Here is a 16,727-nt window from a genome sequence, read left to right on the forward strand (position 1 = left end):
TCACTTGTCTACAGCGAGTATTCGATCGGCAGCGGACGATCTGGAAACGAATCGGAAATCGTTTCGATCTCATGAGCACGATAGCTCTGTTGACATTGGCCAGTGCCTGTGCTATGTGAAAACTTTGTTATTTAGCCGGTACAGGTACTGGGATTTTTTTCGAACTAACCCACAAGTATTAACAAGTCAGCTGTTTGAGGACCTTTGAGGTTTTTTTATAAGAATCCACGCATTCCTTCAACTACACGCTCAGGAAAAATTAATCTGAATTCGTTTTTAGTCCTCCACTTAGACTTTAAGTGAATTTCATAAGAATATTAAGTGAAACCAACGTATTCACTACAGGACACACTTAGAATCATAGGATGCAGTAAAAGCTTAGATTACGTGAAAATTCCCGTAGAAAAAAATTCTAAATTTGGTTGCGTGTACACATTTTCGGCATACAAATTGGCTTAGAAATATACAACTTTTGCTATCGGTGTACCGTTAAAAAAGCATGTCAATTAATATAACTGAGACAAAAATTTACTAAAATTAAAAAAAAATCTTATGGGTTTCAGCTTAAAGAATGCATTCCAGGACTTTTCTGATTTTCAAAGTATAAATAAGTAACTTAAACTTTAACCAGTAACTTCCACCAAAACTAATTTATTTAGCACATAATTTTAGTAAATTTATCAACAATAGCCAGACGTTACTTTCAATGAAGTTTAAAATGCTGTTTATCACTTCCAGCAGCTAGACAAATCTGTTCGGGAGTTGCAGGAGTCACTGAAAAGAGAGTTAAAATTTAGAATACAGTTTCAATAGCATAAAATTCAAAAAAATACCTAGAGTAAACCACTTATCGGATAGTCCAGCATCTTTTCTCGCCGACCTCAGCGCGTGGCGAAGGGCGAACAGTAAAGCTACTGTCAAATTCAGTGCCGGCTCTCCGGTAGTTTTCGAGCGCAACACACCCAGTTCGTTGTACGTATTGTGCATCAGTTTAACCCTGAAATCAACCGGAATGTCTCTGGCTCCTGGTAGATGGTAGTTCCAGGTTCGGTTGGTCAACAGTTGTCCGTTATCCGATTTGTAGATTAGATTTTCAGTGAAGTACAATCCAATCCCCATTACGAATGCTCCTTCAATTTGACCGATATCGATGCCTGGACTAATACTTTCACCGGTGTCTTCCAAAATGTCTACCCTTCGAACCTGCACATTACCGGTGAGCACGTCAATCTCCAGCTCAGAGCAACAAATACCCCAAACGTCATAATTTTTCACATCACCTTCCTTGTAGTAATACGTCGCGCAAAGATCGATGTATTCTTTGTAGCAACGTTGGGTGATTTCTTGCCAAGACTCGTTCGGGTATTTCTCCCTGACAGGACGAATTCTCTCCAGCAAAACTTCACATGCCTTCAACACTGCAAAGGCCCCCGCTTCACTGGTCATGCTTCCTCCGGAAACGGACGCGTTCGGTGAAGTTAGATTGCTCATCGCCTTTATACTGATCATTTCAAGTGGAACACCTAGTGCTTTTGCAGCAACTTGTGCCACTTTTGTGTTTGCACCTTGACCCATATCGATGGCACCGGTAGAAATCGAAACTGTTCCGTCGAAGTGATAAATGGATACCAGAGCGTGCATTTGTCCGAAAAATACTTGAGGATATTGCATGGGTGCGATCGAGATGCCGCGTTTTTTCCAACGGTTTTCTGCGTTGAACTGATTTACCGCCGTTTTACGTTGTTCAAACTCGACGTCCTTGACGAATTCGGGTAGCAATGTGCGTATCTTGCAATCTGGACTCATATTTTGCAATCGAACTTCAAGTGGATCTCTCCCCAGTGCATGTGCAATATGTTCCATTATGTTTTCAGCCATACCGATTCCTTCGTTCGTTCCAGGTCCTCGACAGTATGTATTGCTCGCTGAATTGGTCAGTGCAGCTTTGCCGACTAGATTCCATCGACTTGTGTCGTAACAATTTCGATAAAACTGAGCTGTAACCCATTCAATCGGCTCGTTCAAACTGCACCCGTAGTCTTCCACATAATTGTTCAATAGTTTGATGACTTTTCCATTTTCATCAACCTCAACTTCGTAGTTACTGATACAGGCAGCTCGTTTGCCAATGGCCTCCATGTTGGATTCTAGGGAAAGAATTAGCCGAACTGGACGTTGGCTGAAGTGTGCTGCAATAGCGCAAGCGCAAGCGATTTGGGATCCTCGAGAAATCTTTGCTCCGAAAGCTCCTCCCAAGCGACGAACGAAGAAGTTCATGCTATTTTCAGGTATATTTAGAGCCTGGGATATCGCGACCTGGCAAAGATCAACCCACTGTGTTGAACTGTAAATATCCATGCCATCCTCTTTGGGAACACAGATACACATTTGACACTCCATTGAGAAATGGAACTGCGAAGGAAGTTCAAACCTGCCCTGAATTTTTTTAAACGGCTGCTCCTCAACTTTACCGTATTGGTCCCCTAACTGATCATAGGGTTGATCAACTACTCGGTCAGTAGCGTTAGCGGCTAACACTGATTTCAAGGTGGGAAGAACAGGTTTGCCGTCAGGTTCGCTGTAGGTAATGTGAACCAATTTTGATGCTTTCTGAGCCAAATCGAACGATTCGGCTATTATCACTCCAACCGGTTGACCATGATACAGAACGAACCTACTGCAGAAGATTTCTTCAGTCTCCGGGTTGCCCAATTCAGTGGGCATAAAGTCATTACGTCCTGGAATGTCCTTAGCACTGTAGAAAGCATGCACTCCCGGAAGCTGTAAAGCTGGCTCTGGATCTATTGCCAGGATATTTGTTCTAGCTTGAGTCGCGCTCACCAATGCTCCGTACAACTCGTTTGGGACGTTGGGAAGATCTTCAACGTATTTTGCTTCACCGGCAGTTTGTGAAAGGGCTTCAATCTTCGGAATGTTTTTGGTTACCGGCCAATTTTCCTTGATAGTTTGGAACTGTTGTTTGCTCGTGGAGAGAGGACGAGCAATCTGGATTGCTCCAGACGCATGTTTAGCATTGAGAGTAATTTTGTGCTGATCTGCTATGCTTAAAACACCTCTGTAAAGAAGAGCGACTGCCAAGTGTTGGCGATATTCGACGGATGGCAGCGAATCACCCGTTTCTGGATTTACTTCAGCTTGCAAAGCAGTCAAAGCATTTTGCAGCACTGCGTCATCGAAAATGTTTTTTCCACATAAATATCTTTCTGTTTCCTTTGCGTGAATGAACTGTAAAAGAAATGGTATTCGGTAATTGCGCTCATTTGATCAGATTCCGTTACCTTATGGTTGATTCCGCCATAGCAAATCGAAGCAGATTGTACAGTTGTTTTTCCCTTATTGAATTGAATCATAAATGCAGCATTTACATAGGATTTTACACTTTGAGCACGGGACATAATTTTGAACGACTTAAACTCATGACTTTCGGGTTCCAGCGGGTAAAGAGTCACGTCCAGAATAATCTTCTTGTTCATATCTAAAGCGCAGATATCTTGTATTGGCACTGAAACACGGCTATTGGTGCATTGAGCTGTGAAAGAGAAAATTAGTGTTTAGTTATAAAATTAATTTTTTGTCATGGGTTGCCTCCCATACCTATCGTTAACTTTGCGCCGACTGCTTCCAAGATGAGGAAAAGGTCCGACGTGAATTCATGGTGTTTAGCTTTCAATGCGAGGTTCCCTGCAATTGTTGCCGTATTTCTGATAGGGATATTTCCAACCATTTCGATGTGTTCGGCTAATTCTTCGCAGTATTTGAAGTTAGTATTCTTGATTGCTACAGTCTGAAGTATTTTTATAAACTCTGCGATAGTTGTGTTGCCTCCGACTTTAAGTTCGTCACCCAATGAATGATTCCTCAGCTGCTCAACGGAGTTTATATCGATAAAGACCTCCAGGTCATCTGATCTCCTGTAAACACCTTTGGGAAAGTATTTGCAATTAGAATACCTAATATAATTTATTTTTCCAGTGAATTACCATGAGCAGTATTGCCGGCCACCAACATGTAAGGCCTGTCCCCAATGTTGTTCAGAATATCGAAAACTTCTTGGATGTTATAAACTTTGTGCCACTCGCGTCCATCTTCGAACGCCAAATTGATCACGCTTTTAGCAACTGCCCCGCAGCTTCCAGTACAGGGTTTACCGGTATTGTGACAAATTTTGGGTAGCTCTTCAATGTCCTGAACTTTATCCAAAACCTCCTGGCTGGCATCAGTCGCTAATGACTTGAAAGCATCCAGGATCGGCCGATAACCGGTGCATCGACATAGATTACCTCCGAAGGCCTTTTCAACCTGGTCCATCGATACCTTGCCCTGGTTTGCTTCCAGCAAACTGTACATGTTCATCACCATTCCGGGAGAACAGAAACCACATTGTGTCCCGTTTAGGTGAGCCAAGCGACGTTGTACCGCATGGAATCCCTTCGACTTGTTGCCAATCCCTTCGACCGTTAGGATGTCCAATCCATGGCAGGAGAATACTGGGAAGAGGCACTGGAAAGAAGTTTTATTTAGTAGAATCATACGTAATAGATAATTTTTTGAAACATATCTAGATTGTCCTCTAGAAAAAACTAATATGTGACCGGCGGAAGCTTGTAAACCTAAACGTGAAGCTAAACGGACGAGTACTGAGTGTTAAAGTGTCTTCCGGTATGCTGTTCTGTGTTGTTCAGATTCGACCTCTTCGGTGGAAAGGTGCCGCAGGCGCACATAAACCCAAATTAAAAGTATTATCCTTAACAGCGGTTTATAATGTTTCGTGTAATGAGTCACAGACCGAGCCATATGCTGGATAACAAGCTCAGATCAGTAGTCGCTGAGGTGTGTGAGTAGACTGAGCCGATTTGGGGTCATTTTTGAATTTTTCAAACCCTTTCAGCTACTATATATAGTATTGCAGGCAAGCATGGAAAAAATCGGATCTAAGTACATTCAATCTGCAATCCGTGTTGAACTCATTCAATTCTAACTGCCAATCGAAGCAATCGGGAAAGGAAAAAGTTAACACACCACAATGAACACTAACGATTGCAATCCCGAATGAATGAACTTTTAATAAGTTCGGGTGAACGAAACGAAGCCCGAAACATTCGCCGCGTTCAATTGGATCGTTTTTTATTTTCACCACGACGTTCGCAAATGATTGTCGAAACACAATCGCCAAACGATTGTAAGATTGCATTCGCGAATGTTTCCGTAACCGGTAAAGGGTCGCGCCATCAGGTGCTTGTTTTTCAGCTAATTTTGTGCGTGTTTTAGCCCCCGCGCTCGCTGATGGTTTGTTTTCTCATGATGTTATTTTAATTTATGTTCGAGTAGGAACATTCAACATATGATTAGTAAAAGTGTGGACTTTTGCACATTGCGTAGAAAACTAAACGGACAATGGGGGGTTTGAAAATAGGAGGCAAGGACGTCGGCCTGGTGTCGATCAAAGCCGTCGATATTGTTTCAGTCGAATAAACGTCGTCTTAGCTGCTGATTTTCCGGTGCGGAATTCGCTTTTATGTCCCAATGGAATACGAACGCGAAACAAACACACGTATCAGGCTTAGCATTTTTAAAGTTATTTCAATTAACAATAAAAATTTAAAAAAAAATTCGAGCCAATACCTCACATTTTTTTTATTTCCTTCCGAAAACCAATTCGAACAAAACAAAACGCCTTCAAGTAGGCAAGCACGTAATCGCCCAGATGTAGGCAGATATTTGAGTGCTATGTCGGCTTACAATATTTTTGTGTGGGATTTTATAACTTTTATGTGACGCATATAAAAGTAATAATTTTGTATTCTGTATTCTTGCAATCTCAACATAATTAAATGATTATTTGGGAATTTTGGTTAAAAAAATGTCCCAGTAGCCAAAAGTTAAATTCCTATGTGCAAAAGTGCTGAATGTTCTTATTCGAACATAAATTATAATAAAATCATGAGAAAACAAACCGTCAGCGAGCGCGGGGCTAAAACACGCACAAAATTAGCCGAAAAACAAGCACCTGATGGTGCAATCCTTTACCGGTTACAGAAACATTCGCGAATGCAATCGTGCAATCGTTTGGCGATTGTGTTTCAACAATCATTTGCGAATCAATTCACCCAACGAACGTCGTGGTGAAAATAAAAAACGATCCAGTTAACTGCGGCGAACGTTTCGGTCATCGGTTCGTTCACCCGAACGTATTTAAAAGTTCATTCATTCGGATTGCCAATCCGACCAATCAGCGGTCGTCTGTTCACGCTCGCATCGCCGATGCTATCATCGTGAACGGGAGCGGTGATTGAGAATCAATAGCGTTCATGCTGGTGAACGAATTTTTCCATCCTTGATTGCAGGAACCATTGAGGACTATTGAGGAAATGGAATAAAGTGGGCGAGCAAAGCTCGAAACTTGATTAGCTAGCGTTTCCTTGAAGTGTTCATTTCCGAAAAGCCGATCCTGAGGCAAGAAATGGGAGAGTCTTAAAAGTGCTTGGTATAGTGACTCAACCATAGGTTACACGTCTCACACGTCTCAACTCGCATCACATCACTGGCGAGGCATTGCATCATGCAATTTGCATGATTAATTTTCAAGGAATACTTTTTCGGAAAAAATATTCAATTTCAAAGGAAATCCGTAAATTTTACAACAGTTGTTCACACTTCTACTTCTTCTGGGTTTACGATTACACCATACGATAGATTCCTGACGAAGGCGTCATTCAACACCGACTACCCCGTTGTCGAAAGTCAGTTTACTGCGAGATTTTTAGCTAGATTCCGGTACTGTTAAATACCTTTTCCTACATTACTCGGATACTCCCCATCGATGGAGTTATCGTACCCTTCACGTGACGTACCCCGAGATTCACGTTGCAGAATGTAAAGTAAATGTGAATTCTTAGTAGTAGTAGTTTCCCCCCTCCCCCTGATCGCAGGCGCTCTACTCGTCTCGCAGCAGTACTAATAGACGAAGCTTCTTTCGGCACATATTCCACGACTTTTAATCTAGAAGATTAAAGGCCTTTCCTCTAGCGGCTCAAGGTCCGACCTTTCATCGTACTGATTCGATGTCCACACTTCTGCCCCTCGTGTGGCGGTCGAGTGCAACTTAAAAAGACATACACCGTCTTAGCCGATTTAGGCTTTACAGACTGAATAAAGACGTGGACAACTTAAGATTAACATTTAACACCCAGTACCGAGATGGGAATCGAACCCATGCCATCAGTGGACCAGCGATTACCGTCTACCACGCTAACCACTCGACCACCGAGACGTACGTAACTTAACCTGGATCACCCTGTCACATCACATAGCCGGGACTTAACGCTGCAACAAATGAATCGTGACTAAGACGTCATCCTTCAACAACAAAAGTGACGTCGTCAAGAGACACTCTACTTCGAGAGTATTCCCCGTAGACACCTTGAAATACCTGTTCACCTATGACATACAGGGTTCAGCAATTGAACTGCTTCGTTACTTCAACAGTAATTATTCCGTTGCACACGAAACAGTATTGAACGACCCCTCGTCGCTTTGTTTACATTTAGTCTTATAGCTATGATTGGATGCAAGTGTTACTTTTGTAATCAGGTGTTATCCGGAAAAATGGATCTCGGACAGAAACGTTGCGCTGTGGTTGCCTTGTTCCTAGCTGGCAAACGGCAGAAGTTTTGTATACCGTACAGTTAAAAGATACCTGGAGACCGGAAGTGCCAAAAAACGGTATGGTGGGGGACGCCGACTTACTGTGGTGACACCTGCCATCGCGAAGATCGTCAAGAAGCGCCTTAAGAGAAATCCTCGTCGTAGTGCCACTAAATTGGCAGAGGATTTCAACATATCGGATCGAAGTCTCCGTCGGATCCTGAAAGATAAACTTCAGACCAAGCCCTACAAGATCCAAAAGGTTCAGACTTTACGATGAAGCAGAAACAAGAACGGGTAAAAAGAGCGAAGGCGCTGCTGAAGAAAGCCGCGGAAGGAAGGTTGAAGAATATCGTGTTTACCGAAGCCATGCCGACAGAAACCAGCACCGGTTATGGTTTGGGCCGGAATCACCCGTGATGGCCGGACTCCGCTGGTTTTGTCCCTTAAGGGGTGAAGATCAACCAAAATACATATCGGGAACTAGTTCTACAGAATGTCGTCAAACCGTGGGCACGTCGACATTTTGGTTCCAGGGATTGGGTTTTCCAACAGAACTCGGCACCGGCTCACAAAGCGAAGAAACCCCAACTCTGGATTTCGCAACATTTTCCAGGGTTCATTTCGGGCTCCGAGTGGACCGTATACTCGCATGCGACGTATTCCCGAGATACACGAGAGATACACGATATGAGATACGAGGCGGATGAATTGTACTCGAAAGTTATTCGACTTGACTGGACTCACTGACGGTTGGACCAGCATCGACTCTAAAGTCTAAAGCCGAATTGTGGCTTTGCCATTTGGGAGACAACCGTATTGCGACTATTTATCTGAGTATAGTCTTCCATCCTCCTTTATCTTGTGATGGTTAAGGAGGGACATGAAAACCTTTTGATTTTTTTTCTTCAGTCATACGCAATACGCTTGCGCTGGGAGATTATTGACGGCGGTCTCAAATCGAGTTATCATCGCCGTCGGTCACATCTTATGTCGATGACGTTGAGATATTGAGAACTCATGGTTGGAGTAAAGGCTAAATTTTGGGTGTAATGATGCCAGTCAAGATCTATATTTGATGTGTTTTTGTAATCCACTGTTCTATCAAATCTCAAGATGAGATTAGCATTGTTATCGTGCAGTAGGAGTATCTGCACAATTTTGCAACGTTCTGAAATCATACTCAATGTATCATGTGATTATTTTGAATTGAGATGAAAAAATCGTTTTGAATTGGGAGTATTTCAATTGAAGTTTTTACAATTATAGTAGTTTTAACATCTTTGAGTAATTCGCATAAACGAAATTTCAATAAATTTCTCGAACCTTATCATGAATGAAAAAACGATTTCCAACAAATCATACTAACCGAGTTGACGGCCCAGCTTTGCTGTTCCCGAGTCACCGGATGTTGACCGCTCACGTTAACGATACAGGCTCCACATCCGCCCTCTCGACATACCAGTTTGGTCCCACTCAATTGGGCATATTTGCGTATGAAGGTTCCGAGGGAAGTATCCACGGGAACGTTGTGGGGATTCACTGTAGGAACAAGTCAACAATCTCAATATTATTCTTATAATATCAAGTATGTGATATCAACCGTTATCAATCAACAAACCTTTGTAGAACTTCCCATTGATTGTGAATATCACCTCCATAATCGTAAACACACCTGTCTAAAGATAGTCACTACCAAATCTGAATCAAAACACCAACTAACTACAACCGTTCACCGCGACCGGTCGCGACCGTATGCTAGCCAATTGGAAATTTTGTTTTGTTATAAATACTATACACCAAATCAGCGTTGGTACTCTGGATTTAGAAATACGCGAGAGCAAAAATATTCCTACATTCACATACCGATGGACTTGATTTTCGGCTTGAGCGAGAATACTCGCTCTGTTATGAATGGATGGCGCCAATCTGTGTCTTTCACGTTGGTGGTATTCGTTAGACCACGCGAAATATTCCACGCATTTAGAAGTAGAATCATCACTTTTTCGAAGAGCAATAATTGAGCTAGACTTGGGGTGGCGGTATTCGTTGGTTTGTTTTGTTTTCTATTTTGAATGTCAACGCTAACATCAGCCCTCCGAACTACCATTGCTTAGGGTCGGGTCTGATTGTCTGTGATTAGGAAAAAAACAAAATCATATACCTATGTATTTCTACGGAACGATAAAATATGTAGTTCTTACAGAAATTGAAATACTAACTGATGACTTACAGTTATTTGAAAAACCTTTATCAAATTAAACGATTTAAAAAACAATTAAAAACTGATCAATACTGACTGGCGCAGGACAATTTTGACTATACAATAGGGCTAAATAGTATTTTTTTTCCTACAGTTGCAAAACCAGGCGATAGTTGTCAAATTTAGCCAAGAAATGATCGAAATTTTGTTCTAAGTGTCATGTCAGTGTGATCAGTGATTTAAAGATGAGATGATCTAGCACAGTGGTTTTCAAAGTGGTCCCTACCGCCCCCTTGGGGGCGATGAAAGCTTCCAGGGGGGCGGTGAGCTCAATGTTGAAATTTGGGGGGCGTTGGAAAGGCTCAAGGGGGCGGTGAGGTCGTAATCCACATTTACACAAATTACGAAACAACATAGATTTGGAATAACAACGCGTAAGTTCGATGCAAAAAATGAATTTACGTTACAAAACTAGACATCAGGTTAAAGACTAAAATATTAATGATTTCACAGAGCTGCGAGCAAATTTTTGGTTCCAGTATCTCAATAATTATTTTTTAATGAAACTAAAAGATTTTTTTTTAATTGTCACTGATTTTGTATGGGTTATACACAAGAATAATTTTAGATGGCAATGCTTGATAATCTTTAAAATGTATTGTCTCCAAAAATATGATCAACAGAAAATACATTTGAAAAAAATCTGTATTCAAAGGCGACATCTGTGATTTAGTGATGGATTTTTTATAAAGAAATTGTGTAAGAATTATTTTAGATTAGAGAATTTTTATTTTAAGTTCTTATTTGTTCATCTCTATTTCATTTGATGCATAAAAACAATTGTGCCATTTGCCATTGATAAACTTTTAATCTTTTCGGTTATCACGAACATTGCCTGGATTTAGTTATTAGAACATTTTTTAAACTTTAAGACCCGTGAATGCTGCATAGCTGTGATCAGGACTCAAGTTCAGATATCGAGAAGTAATACTATTCTCACGTTATTTTACCGGCTTTACAGTATTTGTATTCAATAACGCAATTTAGTTTTCAACACTAAAGCAAATTAATGGTAAATAGAAAATTTTGTTTACCATTATTTAAGATATATGATTTGATATCAAACTTATTAATCAGTTTAAATAAGTGTCCAGGAAACTTTACAAAGAATTAAGTTTACTGGAGGTTTGAAGCAATATGAGGCCCTTGGAACCAAATACGTTAAGGTAGCCAGATTGCCCGAATTTTTATTGAAAAACGTCAATACGTACGTCTCGGTGGTCGAGTGGTTAGCGTGGTAAGACGGTAATCGCTGATCCGCTGATGGCATGGGTTCGATTCCCATCTCGGTACTGGGTGTTAAATGTTAATCTTAAGTTGTCCCCGTCATTTATTCAGTCTGTAAAGCCTAAATCGGCTAAGAAGGTGTATGTCTTAAAAAATCGTCAAAAGTCCGATCCGGCCCGGTTGCCCGAAATTATCCACTTCATTTGCCAAAACCAACTAAATAAAATCAAATTATGTTTTAAAATTTTTATTTCTGCTTTCAAATAGAATTTTTTTGAGCAAATTTTAAGGAAATAACCATGAAAAGTTTTTTGAATGCCTGAATAAAAACTGCTGATAAATGATGACGAAAAAAAATTTTTTTTAAGTTTTTTTTTCTCGATTTTTTGTAAAGAATTTCCTGGGTTTTGAGATAATTTACCTGGATATTATCCGGGTTTTTGGTCGACAATTTTGAAATCGAATGCTCGAATTTTGCCAGGTTCTTAGATAAAATATCTCGGATTTGTCCGGCTCGGGTACGTGATAAAAGCGAATAAAAGCAAATTTCGAGAAAACACGCTTTTAATTTGTCATGTTTACCAATTTGCCATACATTAAAAAAAGCTCTTTTCTTTCGAATAAAATAGCAGCAAATAAAATTCTAAAAATCTGAAAAATCATGAAATTTAGTTCGAAATATAAGAATCGATTGACATTATTAAATCAAAATCGACCATTTACACTCTTATGATACCCTTTTGGCTCTGAGGGACTTAAATAAATTTAAATGAATTTTTAGTTAAGCCTTACAACAACATCAAGTCAAAGGCTAATAGCTTTTTAACTATCCAAATTTTCATTTTTTCAATAGATTTTCTGAAAATTTGCTTAAGGGGGCGTTGAGCTCGAAAATTTTGCAAAAGGGGGCGGTGAGTGAAAAAAGTTTGAAAACCACTGATCTAGCACATCAAGGACTGCGAAGAAATCTTTTTACAAATTTACACGGTATTATTTAAAACAGTTTACTTGAAATAAAATGATTTCCGAACACATCAACAACAGGCTAGACATTCTCGTTTTTTCCCAAACCACTCTTAGATGCTCTATAGATTCGAGCGTAGCTTCTCGACAGAATCATGAACCGGAGTGGCCAGTTAGGGACTTTGTAGAGTTTCCGAAACGATCGTAGCAGAAAACAATATCCAAAACAAATCTTCGTGCTTCTCAATTTCACTCAAATCACCTCACTAGGTTGGAAATGAACGATTTAGAGTCCAAATTGGAAACTATGCGCGAAATGAGCGGTAATTTTTGCCTGATTGTTTTTAACTTTTCTTAAAAGATTTCGTATTGTGTACGTGTAAAAAGTACACAACAATCGTTTAAAAAAAAAGAATCCAGTGTAGTTTCGATTAACCGAAAGTCTGTATTTATTGTTATTTTTCTATATTCTTTGCTGCAGTATAAGGAATCATTGAAGACGATTCGCAAACAGCCAAATTTAACCATAAATAAGAATATTGGAAGCCAAGTGACCGGGTCTGACCAAATTCGTCGGGTATCTCCTGATGTACGATAAAACCTATGTCAAGGTTGACTTTGGGCAAATCCCAGGTCAAAAATTTTACTTCGCAACAGCTCGGGAAGATGTTTCAGCAAAATTTCAATTAGTTTTTGCAGACAAATTTGCACGAAAATTTATGATTTGGCAGAACATTTGCAGCTGTGGCAAAAAAAACGAAAATTTTCGTTACAAATGAGACAAGGACGTCGGAACTAGTCGTTCAAGAATGGTATGCAGAGAAAGGGGTCCAGTTTGTTCCGAAAACCTTTAACCCACCCAACTGCCCCCAGTTCCACGCTACTGGCAATCATGAAGAGGAGACACAAGGCAAATGCAAAGGTTGTCAAAGACATCAATCAGATGAAGACCTGGTGGAATAAGGTAGCTAAGCGATGGACAAAAAAGGTGTGAGCCGTGTTATAGGAAAAATCGAGAATTCCTTCGAAATCGTGACAAAAAATTTTATTCGTTTTATTTCATTACGATTCGTTTTGTTTCAAAAAAGTTACGCGTGATGGAAGCCGCGAGACGAAAATTATTTTTGGACACCCACGTCAAAAACCAGAAGTTATCGGGTTCAAAAATCGCGAAATTGTTAAAAATGGTTAAATCGACCGTGTGCAGCGTTCTCAAGCGTTTCCGTGAGATGCATACTAAAGGGCGAACACGAAATTATTGCGACACCGAATATGTCATGCCAATTTTCTTATAATGTTTAGAATCAAACCAAAATTTCAGAGTAGTTTTATACATATGTGCATTTACTTCAAAAATCAAAATAAAAATTAGTTGATGGAGCCTTGAGTGCAAAATTAAATCTTTACTATGTCATCCGGTACCAGTTTTTCAGTTTTATTCATGTTCTTAACATGTTCTTCTCGTCTTTGAATGTCTTCTTGCTCTTCCGAAGTTCCCGCTATACTTTTGCCCAGCACTGTTCCTCCGGGCACAGTTCCAGACGGTTTGACAGGTTCAATTTTAGAATAGTGGCATGATGCCTAATCTGAAGAACGGAAAAGGGCGCTTCTCGAGGCACTCAGATTTGTAAATCTCGCCATTTACTGTGCCCTTTGTCACGAAAGGCTCACTCCTCAGTTCGCAAGTGCAGATGGCCTGCCAAACGAGATATTTGGAGGCGAACTTCGACATTTTCTTCTTCTTAAATTTGTCGTATACATCGAACTTCCTCTAGGCGGTGAAAAACTCCAACCCCGGAATTCGCTTGAAATCGGCTTTTATATACGTTTCGTCGTCCATCACACAGCAGCCATATTTTGTCAGCATCTTCTCGTAGAGCTTCCGTGCCCGAGCTTTAGCCGTCGATTGTTGCCGCTCATCGCGATTTTGGAAGTTCTCTACCTTGTATGTATGTAGTCAACCAAATCACGGCTTTAGACGTTGGGATTTGCTTTAATCATCCGCTTCACGTTTCCCTCCGTCTTTTTGTTCTCCGGTCCCGGTTTTCACAACACAACGCTACGAATCATACTGGAACAAATCAACGAATTCCAGGACTCTCTTCTGCTGGTGTTCGTTGATTTCGAAAAAGCATTCGACCGACTTAATCATGAAAACATCTGGGCGGCTCTAAGGCGACGAGGGGTCCCAGAGAAACTAGTCCATCTCATTGAAGCACAATACGAGGCATTTTCGTGCAAGGTCTTGCACGATGGTGTCATGTCCAAACCAATCCCGGTAACTGCTGGAGTGAGACAAGGATGTATCTTATCACCGCTACTTTTCCTCATCGTAATGGATGAGATTCTGACTGGATCGATCGACTGTGCACCGAACCGAGGATTGCCGTGGAATCCTTTAACAATGGAGCAACTGAACGACCTTGACCTGGCTGACGATATTGTTTTGCTCGCCCAAACACAACCGGACGAGCAGAGCAAACTCGACGACCTCACCGAAAGCTCCAAGGCAGCAGGTCTCAAAGTCAATGTCGGAAAGACCAAGTCGATGGAAATCAACACAGGAAATCCCTCCAGTTTCATGGTAGCTGGGCAACAAGTTGAGAAAGTGGAGTGCTTCCAGTATCTTGGTAGCCAGATAACGCCTGATGGTGGTACCAGGAAAGACATCGAAACCCGGATCAGAAAGGCCCGATTTGCGTTTGCGAGTCTCCGGAACATCTCTCTACGAACAAAAATTCGAATCTTCAACTCAAACGTCAAATCCGTATTGCTGTACGGGTGCGAAACTTGGTGCACATATGCGGTGACGACGCGAAAACTGCAAGTATTTGTAAACCGCTGCCTGCGGAACATCATCCGCGCTTGGTGGCCTGGCAACTGGATCTCGAATGAGGAACTACATCGCCGGTGTCATCAAAGGGCGCTAGAAATCGAGATTCGGGAACGTAAGTGGAGATGGATTGGGCACACGCTGCGAAAAGATGAAAACGAGATTTGCAGAGAGGCGCTTGACTGGAATCCAGAAGGTCATCGAAGAAGAGGCAGTGTTGAGAAGAGAAACCCAGGGCAGTCGGACTATGACATTGCCAAGAAATTCAATTGAATCAAAGCAATCGAAAGATTCCTTTTAATCGACGGTACCGTGGTTGAATTATAAGAAATTTTTCGATTGCTTTGATTCAGTTGAATCATTCAACCAAGTAGGCTCATACCACAACAGAAGAAATTCAATGCCGATCGGTGCACCGTCGAAGGATTCGTCAGCGCGAAGGAATAAACGATCTCATCGGGCCAGTAAGCCACCAAAGCGTACATTGAAGCAGAATGTAAAGTATGGATCACGATGAATCTGGAAGCACTGTTTATTTATTATACCATTGCGCTCCTAGTTGTTGGATCTGGAATGTTTTGACAGTACTTCGTTCGGAAATGTTTCCTCTATCAGTGTTGAAAATTTCATTGCGATTCGTTTTGTTCCAAAAAAGTTATAAGTGATGGAAGGCGCGAGACGAAAATAAATTTTGGACACCTACGTCAAAAACCCGACGTGGTCGGGTTCAAAAATCGCAAAATCCTGGCGCGAAATCCAAATCCTGGCCAAACATTTTATAAAGCCACTGGGCCACAGTGGTGCACTGAACTGGTCGGGGTGATATCTCCGGCAAGTTCGAATTCGTTTTTGCCGATAAGTTTGCAAGAAAGTGTTTGATCTGACTAGGTATTTGCAGCTGCGGACGAATAACCCCCCGTTTTTGTGAAAAACAAGACCATGGACTCCGAAATGTACAAGGAGGAGTGCCTAAAAACGTTTTTTTTTTCCGTACATTAGATCTCACAAAGGACCAGTAAAGTTTTCGCCAGATTTGGCAAGCTGCCACTACAACAAAGAGGTACTACAGCAGTATCTGGACAACGAGTGGATTTTGCCGAAAAGGACATCAACCCAGCCAATTACCCTCAATTCCGTCCTATCAGAAAATATTGGGCAATTGTCAAGCAGATGATGAAGAAAAATGGTAGGACGACTCCGAATGCAACAGAGATGAAGAGATTGTGGAACAAAATGGCCGCTGAGGTCAGCGAATAGGGTGTCCAAACTATGATGAGTGGTTCTCGATGAAAAGTTCGAAAATTCATCAAAATGCTTTCGGAATAACTTTTTTATTGTTTTACCATCAAAGTGCATTAAAAACCCTACATTTTAAGAACAAAACATTTTTATTTCGTTTACATAGCTCCAAGATAGACCCGTTTTAAGGCGCCCAGATTCATCATGATCCATGCTTTAGTAGCCAAAGAACGTGCCCCGAAGTTATACAACAAGGTTCTAACGAAGTATGACGGATGCATTCTCATGGATGACGAAACGTACGTTAAGATGGATTTTGGGCTGCATCGTGGCCAAAAATTTTATAAAGCCACTGGTCGGGGTGATGTTTCCGGCAAGCTCAAATTCGTTTTTACCGATAAGTTTGCAAGAAAGTGTTTGATCTGGCAAGGTTTTTGCAGCTGCAGACGAAAAACCCCGGTTTTTGTGACAAACAAGACCATGGACTCCAAGAAGTACAAGGAGGAGTGCGTGAGGAAACGTATTCTTCCGTACATT

The 16,727-nt window shown here is 41.1% G+C and overlaps 1 protein-coding gene across 1 annotated transcript; it reads right to left on the minus strand.

The window, feature by feature from the left end:
* Positions 1–622: 622 nt before the first annotated feature.
* LOC129752571 (uncharacterized) lies at positions 623–9,437 on the minus strand. Its single transcript, XM_055748344.1, has 7 exons — positions 9,287–9,437; positions 9,035–9,207; positions 4,002–4,521; positions 3,616–3,942; positions 3,300–3,550; positions 834–3,246; positions 623–774 (listed from the first exon to the last, which is right to left on the minus strand). The coding sequence occupies exons 1-7, from the start codon at positions 9,324–9,326 to the stop codon at positions 704–706; spliced, it is 3,795 nt and encodes a 1,264-aa protein (XP_055604319.1). The 5' UTR covers positions 9,327–9,437; the 3' UTR covers positions 623–703.
* Between the last annotated feature and the right edge of the window lie 7,290 nt (positions 9,438–16,727).

This window comes from Uranotaenia lowii, chromosome 3, assembly GCF_029784155.1.
Source record: "Uranotaenia lowii strain MFRU-FL chromosome 3, ASM2978415v1, whole genome shotgun sequence".
Classification (NCBI taxonomy): domain Eukaryota; kingdom Metazoa; phylum Arthropoda; class Insecta; order Diptera; family Culicidae; genus Uranotaenia; species Uranotaenia lowii.

Excerpts from the sequence above, each read along its gene's own strand:
- LOC129752571 (XM_055748344.1), bottom strand. The coding sequence starts at position 9,326 with ATGGAGGTGATATTCACAATCAATGGGAAGTTCTACAAAG. Across the intron at positions 4,522-9,034 it reads AAAGCTGGGCCGTCAACTCG|TGCCTCTTCCCAGTATTCTC; the intron begins GTTAGTATGATT and ends ACTTCTTTCCAG. Across the intron at positions 3,551-3,615 it reads CGGCGCAAAGTTAACGATAG|CTCAATGCACCAATAGCCGT; the intron begins GTATGGGAGGCA and ends TCTCTTTCACAG.